Genomic DNA, 10,605 nt, shown 5'->3' on the forward strand with positions numbered 1-10,605 from the left:
CGTGCTGTCAAACCTACACTAGCAAGGAGATCGGGCTGAAACTATAGCTACAAGCTATCCAAGGATGGTACTATAGAATGTCACCTCAAGGTAGGCCTAGTGGCGTCATCTCTTGGTTAGGCCGGAAACTTATCAATCCACCCTCGTATTGCGGTCAATCCCCTTAATAAATGACACCGAATCCTTTTCTGTTTACCGATTGCAACCGCGAATAACGAAACCGTGAATAAGGAAACCGTGAATAAGGAACTTTTACTGTACGTTCATTTAAACCCTGTACTGTACAACGGGATGTTAAGAACGGGAGAGAAAATTGCCTCCAAGATCCCTCGTCTGTTTCAAAAAACCTTTGTCAATAATGCAAATGAAAAGTAGAAATAAACGTCAAAATTATGATCTGGAAGAAACCTACACACTTTACAATAACAATAAATTTATGGTATATAAAGCACTACTGAGGACAGTTACGTACATTAACAATCGCATTAACATTATTCTTATCTACAAAACCGAGAAAGAACACAAATACAGTAAAGTACCTAGTAAACCTTGACTTACTCCGGTTCACATTTGAATGAATGACATCATGTGTTTTTTATCACAAAGGTTAAGTAAATTACTCGACAAGAGTATAAAATGGTATATATAAAATGGTATCGTATAAGCGCGTACGAGGAGCACCGGTGAAAAATAATCACCTAGTATCATCTATGATTACCTACGATATCCTAAATAAACACAGTAAAAGGTAAACCCAAATGAAACTTAAAGCCCAATTCCGATTTCTGAGAGAAAAAATTTGTGCTCATAATTATTATATTTTAAAAAAATATTACCTATGTAATAAGTATGTAAAAATCATGCGGCACGAATCCGAGCAATAAATTTTTATCACATATTTTTTATGGTCTGCGAGCGAAAGTTAAAGTTATGTAGGTATGCATATAAAAATAAGTTTACGACTGTTTTTAATAATACATCCGATTAAATGATATCATAACAAACGAGATAATTATTAAAATCGCCGACATACTACAAAAATCGATAAAACTTTCCTATAAAACGCAATAAAATATCCTATCAAAAACAAGTTGCGATTAGAATAAGATAAGATAGTGAAAATTTATGATATTTCATTAAAGATCATGGTTACACAAGAAACAGAAAAAGAAAATTACCAAAATAGCCCTAACATTCACAATTTCTAAACACTCGATTGCGTAAAACAAATATACCTAACAATATTTTACCGAATGTACTAATAGTAACTACTTCTACTAATTCCTGCTAAATACCTGAAAGACTTTCTAATGAACAGCAATAATTATGAAATCTTTTACTGCCTACCGATCTACTCATACCTACCATAAGAAAGTGGATAATTAAACTTGTTTAAACTACAACAGTTATTCAAAAGCAGCAGACCTAATTACTGTCATCTAAACTTGTTTATACATTTCTTCAGAAGACCGAACTGGCGACCACTTTACAAATCATATAACTAAACGCTTCAATATATACAAATCGGAACAAAATTTCACATGAATCTCTAGCATTACATTTCATTAACCTATCTTTGGAATGATAAACATAATGTTGTTTGACGAACTAATCCCGAAAAAGCAACAGAAAAAACGTTGAGAGTCCGTCCACAAGTACCAATTTTTATTAAGGGTAGATGCTTAATTTTATAATTGAGAGATGGTTTCAAATAGAACTGGGCAAAGCTCTCACCAAAAGAGCTTCAACCTCTGATCCTAAATCCCTTACCTAAAGAGCAGGAGATTCAAATCCCTAAGCACTTTGAAAAGAGTTTAAAGCCCTTTGAATTAATAGAAATTACAAAGCATTTTTATAAAGTAATTTTTTACCAAACCCCAACTACTTATTTATAAAACGGCTTGAATTACAATGCTTCTAAGCCCTGAATGGGCCGAGAGCACATTTACAAGCAGAAAGCACGAGAGCTCTGTCCAGCACTGGCTTCTTAACTCAATACCAAACAATTTCAAATTATTACCTTCGACTTCAATGACGGGCTTGGTCAAATCCACATTGCTTAAATTGCTAATCAAATTCTGGTTTCCAAACTTTCGCGATAAATTCACACCCGTATTACTGAGCGCACCGAACGCGATAAACTCGAACTCGTTCTGCACCGATTTGCAGTTCTTTCGCGCCTGTTCCATCAACTTGTTCCTCCTGGTCCTTAATAGACTCAGATTGATCGCACTGCTCGATTTCGACTTCTCCAATTTGGGCTTGACGTCCCCGTCACTCGCCGCCGATACATTAAATATGCTAGTGGTATTGTCAATTAGATCGGAAATGCCCATGTTGGAAGTGGCCGAACGAAGACCGAACGTCCTTGGCCTGATTCGTTCCAAATTTGACGTTTGCCTTATCAGACGGAACTCGAAATGGGACGCGGACTTGCGGAGTTCCACCGCAGGATCCAATCGCTTCTCTTCCGAAGTTAGCACTTTTTGTTTGGAATCCAAAGAGTTTTTTTTCTTGTTCTTCTTTTTCTCGCCCTTCACGTCTTCGGCAATGTTGGGCATTGTGTGAAGCAGATTGTTACCAATAACACTGCTCTCGTTCTTGTTTTTGTATATCTTCGACTTGACCCTTTTCAAATACGACGTGTTGCTACTACTGTCCTTCTCTTTAACTTCTTTTTCTACTTTTTTGTTCTGAACGGTTCCGTTACTTTTCGTCACCATTTTGGCGTTGCTTTCTTCAGACTGTTTCGTACTTCTTTTGCTGTTTTTCTCTTTTTTCGACTTGCATGACTTATCCACTACGTTATTTTGGACATGTCCATTTTCCACTAAGATAACGTTCTTTTCTAAAACGGCAGCGGTCGTTTGCACATGACAGTTCTCATTTTGTATCATTTTCAATGCGCTCTTGATGTTTTCGTAACTATTGGAACTCCTCAATCCTCCATATTTGAAGATATCGCTAAGTCTTCTCGACTTCTTGTCCGATTTGATTTCTTCCACATTATTAGCTTCTATCACCGAGAGCTCACTTTGGGCTCTGGTGAAAGATTTGTCGCAAATGTGATGAGGAGTTTCTTCATACTGACAGCAATCGATGCATTTGTTTTGGGTAACGAAGCTGTCGCTGTAGCGCTTGAAACTGCTACTTATTGATGTGTTTCTGGTAAACGAACCGATATTTTTTGATACATCGCCGTTACTCTTTTGTTGCTGCAAATTATTTCGGAGTATCACAGGTGACGAAACTTCAACACTGGAATGAAAATCTGTTACATCAACACCTCCCCCGTTTGATGTGGAATGATTTTTGGGCGAATTATTGAGAATGGGCTCTTGTTTTTTGCCCTTTTTATTGTTGGCCTTGTCATCTGTACTTTTTTGACTTGCCGTGCTATTTTGCCGGGTGTAGTTCGATTTCTTGGAGTTAGCTTCCTGGTTGGATTTCTTGTTTTGCTCGACTGGTTCTTGTTGCTGATTATTTTTTGACTTGTTGCCTTTCCGTTTCCTATTGCTGATCTTGTTCCTTAATGATGTCATGTTTTTATTCCGCACATCCGTGGCAGAAGCTTCGGCCCACATCGTTAAAATTATCCGCGAATGATTCGCATCTGAATTCGCGATTATCGATACGGAAAACGCACAATGCACAACAAACACGACCAAAACTATTCATTCGATCGCGTTATGCGCAAATGCAAAACGTTATTGGGAAAGCCGAATTTTCAGTTCACTTACACCGCACGTGTAATAAATCAACATTTACATACATACATACATTTACATATATGTATATGTATTAAGTAGTTGTTACTATGTAACCGCCAGGAATAACAAAAAAACACCTGAGTCTGGAACAAACCGAATTTATTTATTGTCGAATTGCACTTCGAAATTGCATACGGATGCACTGCGAAATTTGAGCACCTTCGCAATCGATACAAATGCTAACGAAGCCTTTTTTGCGGTTAAAAAATAAAACAACAACGACCCTTTGGGATCGTTATTAGTGGATAACACTGTGGAATCACACTGTATGAAATAGTCTTAAGGCACTTAGTTGACCCGCAATAATCGACGTGCAGGTACCGAAGCCGGCAGGTATTTGAGGGGAGAACACAAGAAGGGTCGCGACAACAAAAGCTCACTGCACTTGTTCCGGCTAGGAGAGAATCTAAGAAGAAAACGCAAGTACAGGAATAATATCGCAGCTTTGGCTGTTGTCGTATGTCCTGGCCGTAAAAACACACTACCGCTTGCCTCGGCTCCGCGATTCTAGAGACGATAACAATTAAACTAATAAAAATAGATGATAAGCAGGCTCTATTGTCGCGTTTAACAAACTCAACTAAACTAAACGAACGGATCGTGGAGTGTGGAGTGTAGCGAAGTGAGTGAGTGCCTTGCTTGCTTAGTCATATTTACGGTCAACGTTGCCTGGATCTGCTCGTGCTGTGCTACAACAACGACATAATGCTAGAAAGAGAAAGTAAGAGTAGTAGAGTTGAACTGAACGATTTGCGCCTTCCTCATGTGGCCATGGACGACACACAGCAGAGGCAGTTGTTTGGGTTCGAGGTCCTTTCTGAGCTCTCGTACGTCGCGAATGCCTTCGTACAAGATCGTTTTGTACAATACAACGCGCGCCATTTTCAAAGGACCATCGGAATTATCTTCGTCAAAAGATGACCTTTGAACCTTACACTTCATTCCGATGTAGAAATCCATTTTAACGAGGACTTCCAGCGAAAGGATTCCGTCCAGGAATCCAGGATCCCAAAATTGAGCTTTTACTCCTCCGGTTCATTCTGCGTTACAAATCCACTTTTACGAAGACTTCCAGCAAAGGATTTCGCGAAGAAAATAAAATTTAATTATTTTGTTTCATTATTAACCAAGCCTTCTTCCAACAATTATTTATTAAACAGATGAATCGAATATCAAATATTAAATAAATTCAATTTAGTCGGCCGTCTATCTGATAACGGTATCGGTTAATATGTATTTGTTTGTTTAGTTATNCTTGTGTTTTTGAATGTTTTGGAAAGATCATAATATTTCGTACAGAAATTGTAGTTAAAATTTTGAGTAATTCCTCCCAACAACATCCATGAGTTTGTACTTCATCTTACGTTAATAGAAACTATCGTATTTATAAATAAATAAACATTAGGCACGATGATACTTTTCTACAATTACGGGCAAATTGTGTTTGGCTTTCGGTCTATTTTTGTGAGCAATAATGGTTCAAAAGGACATGAAACGGAAACTACAGTTGACAGTTTCATGTTGCGTAAATAAGTCCAAAGGTAAGCAAAGTACGAAATCCTTTCCCTTCCCCTCTCTACTCCATTCGACGCAAAAATTGATTTTAGCTCAAAACCTTGAAAAACTGAATTTCGCAAATAATAAAGAATAGTATTTTTTTCCTGTAGCCGAATCCGCATTTTCTGATGTGATTTTTCCTGATTAGGTAAATTCACTGGCTTAATCCGTACGGTGGCTATACATGCTCTAAAATGATATCACTCTCGTTATTAACACAAATTAATCAATGACGTAAAACCTCATTAGTTACGACAGATGATAAAATGTCTACGTTTTAGACAAGAAGTATGACTTTTATTTTTGTCCAGTTACTTACTAACTTACTTACTAAAACTGAATACATTAACTAAAAATATTATTAACAAAATACATAGTGTATTTAGTTGTAATTTAAAAATTTTTTTATTAGTCTTCATGGACATGTTGATAAGTGAGTCTTCAGTATTTTGTTTATGAACATCAAACAAATGACAAGTATGTAAAGAAAAATTGTTTTCTATCTTTACAAGCAATATCTGTAGTATAATTAGATTCAGTTGGTAACAACTGCACTGAATTAATGAATTATTAATCAAAGGTCTGTAATTAATCTTTTGATTTTTTCGTCGACCCAATTGCCTCTATGACTAATATCGTTTTGTAATGGACTGCAATCCACGATGCATTCCATCACGTCCCATAATAAACCCGTTATGGTACCACAATATATTGAACAGGTGATGTATTTTATAGAAAAGCAATACACTCCCAAGCACCGACATACGACAGCCATATCATATGGTTCACATATATTCCAATAATTTTTAAAGACGAAGTAAATTAGGTAACAACACACCTATGGATACAAGAAACAAAACTTCTAGATTTCTGTACTAGTACGAAAGGATTGCCATTAGTATATATGCATAGTATGTTGTAATATAACGCTGATGTTAACAGTACTATGCATTTAATCATTGTGTTATCTAGACACAACCGGATGAACATTATCACATGTATAATAATAAAAGAAATGACGATAACTAGTGGCAATCAACAGCAAAAAAAATTACTTACTGTTAATAAAGTCATATGTATGAAACTGAAACATTAAGCATCACTTCTTATTTATTTCTATCATATGGAGGAGAAAAAGAAGTCTTATTTTTTAGTACCTGCCAATGTCATGATGATCAGTTGAATAGTTAAGGCGTGAAATAGTACCAAACGAACTCACATTCGCATCTATAAAATTAGTAACGATTACACGGAAGGTGAATAGTTATGAGTTGTACTGAAATTAATTACACCTCATAAAGTGTCTGATTTATACATATAATAATTCAGTTAATCGCACTGTTTTTTATTATAACTACTCGCTATTAGTCTTTTCCATAGTGACCCGGTAGAGTCAGTTGAAGAGCGTGATAAAAGCATTAGTGGAAGTGTGAAGAACAGTAGTTTGCGAAAACGGAATTATTAACGTAGGCGCGTTGTAACAAGAACACATCGAATAATTAAGTCAAGCACACGCAAAACTGGTCCGTACATATGTTCATAAATACATTTAGCAATAGTGGAGACAAGCAGAAAAATGAACACCCGTTGCGTGTTGTAGCAATTTCCAGTTTGTTATTATTGCGGCAGAAGACGACAACATCAAAACTGACAAGAGAGTGAAACACACTGACCCAATTTTCCCGAAATACCAGAGCACAAGTGACACACAGGCATTTTGCATTTTTGTAAACCCCACGCACATAAACAACTGTCCAAGAAACAAGGTAAAGGATAAGACGCCGTAAGTAATTGTAGCTGCCCTAGACAAAAATTTTCAGTCTCTCTCCAGTCTCTCAGAGTCTCTGAGAGCGTCTCTTACAATCTCTCAGTTACTGCCGAGGTATTTTTATAGATCTCTCACACTGTCTGTATGAGAGACTCGAACGATAAAATTGTTAATTCAGAGATTCGAGTCTCCCACAGAAAGACTGAAAAGTTGAGAGACTCGAGTCTCTCGTTCAGAGACTGGATACAAAATGAGGATCTCTCTATGAAGCGACTCGAGTCTCTCGTTCAAAGACGCTAAATAGTTTTTTTGACAGTCTCTCGATAGTCTCTCTCAGCGACACCAAGAGACTCGATGAGAGACGGAGACTCGAGTCTCGCTTTCAGAGATTCTGAGACTGAACATTTTTATCTCGGGTGGCCGATGATGATATGGGCACTAGGTATGCTGGAACTTTTTGAAAATCGATAGGTGCATTTTTGTGTATCGTTGGAAAAGATTTTTTTTTCCATGGCATTCCATGTATCACGAAAGTGCGGCTTTTGACTTTAGCCAAAACTGACCTTATATTGATATAAATCTACCCTTATCCTAGTTTAAAAGTATTGGTGGGACCGCGATCATCTAGATGATCAAAGGTGATACTTCCGTAACACAGAAAACCGACCTTCTCTAGCTTTACACAACTTGTACGCATCGATTTTCAAAATATTCTAGCACTTTTAGTACATCACCACCATGGGTCTTACATTGAACCCATTTCCAGCCTTCATTCAACCACAACAATTGCCGATGGTGTCTTACCCTTTAAAATAGATTTTAATGTAATAAGCGGTGTCATGTCTTACATACAAGAATTTCTGAATTAATTACAGGAACTCGTACTTGTGGCAATCATAAAACCAAATATGTAGGTAATTCATAATGGAATCAAAAAAATAATACCTTCATCTTGTAACGACTATACGATTTTAGGGTGGTAATCGTTTATAAGTCAGGATAATTTAGAGGGTCTAGTTCCTTTAGAAATTCCGTTACTTAATTTTTAATAAACAGAGCATCAATGTATGTACATACTTCAATTATCATAAAGAGAATAATGCAATAAACAGCAAATAGGACCATTTCTGAAACTAACATACCTGTCAACATTGGCATTTTCGACGTCATGGTCGTTGTGGTTCTGGTGTTCAGATCCGGACTTGGAACTTTCTTCTCGTACCGAGTCCGGTCTTCTATCTGAACTAGACCTCGACACTGGTTGACCAGGCTTTGTTTCTCCTGAAACAACAAAAACAAAAACAACATGAGCAAACGAGTCACGTCCGGTAGTAGAAAATCATAAATTTTCCGCACGAATACTTCCCTGCTTATATTACATTTTGCGGTTATACGTACCGAAGTACTTTTAATAAACCTTCATAACCATGATGATAATACCATATTTCACACATCTATTAAGTAAGTGCCGAATAGAATCGAAGGTGCGAAGGTTAGGTGTACTATTTATAAATACTTGGGTGCATAAAACAGAAATAAAAATGGTGGAACGGGACGTTAGAATCGTGGAAATTATTATAACGAACGGGCAGACTTCCAGAGTATCGAAACGAATTTCAAAAGAAAAAACAAACACATCCTCTAGCAGATGGTCTGTCGTCTGAAACCAAAAATAGCTCGGGATACTGGAAGAATAAAAAAAGTGGTGAAAGAATAATTAAAGGCGACGCTGCCACTCCTCCTGCTAGGACCACATATCCCATAGGAACAAGGAATACACGTCCACACGTTGTACGTCTGTTATTATGAAACTCAGGGATCGTAGGTGGATTGTACATGTGTGCAAAATAAAAGTGCATCTGACATAAGCTCAAGTAAGGCTTTGAATATACACATGCATAGAAATACGAAAGTGCATTATTTCTGACTGTAACGTACTTCAATCATACTTCAACTACCTATATTATTATTACATTTTATGAATCAATCTACAAACATGGATGATTCGTCCAATTACTTATCACTTATTGATTATGATTGAATCGTATCGAGAACGAAAACTAACAACTTAAAATACAGAGATATAAGAACTCGAAATTCAAACGTTTAAACACTGAAAAATATCAGATAAAGAAAATATTACGTATTTTATTCAATGCGCCTACAATACGGCCAGTTTTGTCCCAATTTCCACTTGATTTGTAATTCTTCATTCATGAAGAAGTATTTTTAAGTTTCGACAACTTCGATTTCCCAAGGAGGAAATTTAGACTGGGAAATGACGCTGTACGCATTATTAGTTACTCCTTAAATTTTCTAGAAATAGAATTTCCACCGATATGAAACCTTATTATATTACAATTTCGTATGACCCATCTAAACCACGTTAACCAAACATAAAAATTGTAAGACTTCGTCTTTTTTCAACAGACTGGCAACCCCATAAATATTTAACAAGGTTTTGTCTCTCTATTTAAATAAAAACAATTAACAAGACGAATTTCACTTCCGCCCAACCTCCTACCAGAATAGTCAGGATTCCAGGTCCGTAATCAGGCGACATTTAAATAACTAACGTAATAACATTATAACTACGTCCTTTTTAGTTTACCGGCCCACGCCCGCGGCTTTCATGCGCCCACGAGAATTGTTTGCATGGGAACTTTCCAACAACAAATCCCGCGTATTTATTAGCCGTTTTAATTCCCGGTAATACAAGCAAACACCTGTACATCTATTAAAACCAAAGAGACATAAGAATAGATTTTTTACTTGTTTTGAATTTTGAAACTAGTTACATCTTACGGTTACATCTTTTATAAAAGTCGCCTTGGCACAAGCCAATAGTACTCAAAAGATGCTGATACGTTGAAAAATAACACGGAATCCTTTTCTATTCAAAAGATGCCGATACAACAAGGGGATTCAGTGGTACACGCGCTAAAGAGTAAAAACATACTTATCGGTTCTAGATATCATGAGTTCAATATTTAAAACAGAGGTTTGAAATTTTGTAGTAAGATAGATAAAGCTTTGTTCTAAAGCTTGTCGAAGGGCATATCTTAATTTTTTAATTTCTATTGAAAATACGTGTCCTATCTTCCTATCAGAAACATCAACTTTAAGCACTTGTAAATGCTTGTCATGATCATATTATTGGAAATCAAAAACGTACCGAGTTAGTGTGAACCTTTGTTACCCTACAAAAAAATTAGATATCTCGCAGCATTAGATTAAAATGTTTAGAATAGAAACCCATGTTTTCGGAAAAATTCACACTAGGCACGAGCGATCTACGAGGGTGGATTGATAAGTTTCCGGCCTGACCAAGAAAAACAAGGTTTTTAAAAATTTTTTTTTTTTATTTCTCAACATAATCTCCTCCAAGGCTGATACATTTCTCATAGCGGTGTTCCAGTCTATTAATGCCATCTCTATAGACTGATTCGTCAAGCTCCTCAAAATAACCATTTACAGCTTCGATTACTTCTTCATTGTCCGCAAATCTCT

The 10,605-nt window shown here is 36.5% G+C and overlaps 1 protein-coding gene across 1 annotated transcript in view; it reads right to left on the minus strand.

Annotated features, from left to right (window-relative positions):
- Nucleotides 1-10,605, minus strand: part of LOC108741019 (rho guanine nucleotide exchange factor 11) — a 123,184-nt gene that overhangs the window by 35,761 nt on the left and 76,818 nt on the right. Inside the window, exon 16 of the mRNA XM_018475586.2 lies at nucleotides 8,238-8,376. Coding sequence (XP_018331088.1) covers nucleotides 8,238-8,376 — 139 coding nt within the window. The remainder of the gene's footprint in view (nucleotides 1-8,237; nucleotides 8,377-10,605) is intronic.

The sequence above is a fragment of the Agrilus planipennis genome, unplaced genomic scaffold (genome assembly GCF_000699045.2).
Source record: "Agrilus planipennis isolate EAB-ADULT unplaced genomic scaffold, Apla_2.0 scaffold156, whole genome shotgun sequence".
In the NCBI taxonomy this organism is placed as follows: domain Eukaryota; kingdom Metazoa; phylum Arthropoda; class Insecta; order Coleoptera; family Buprestidae; genus Agrilus; species Agrilus planipennis.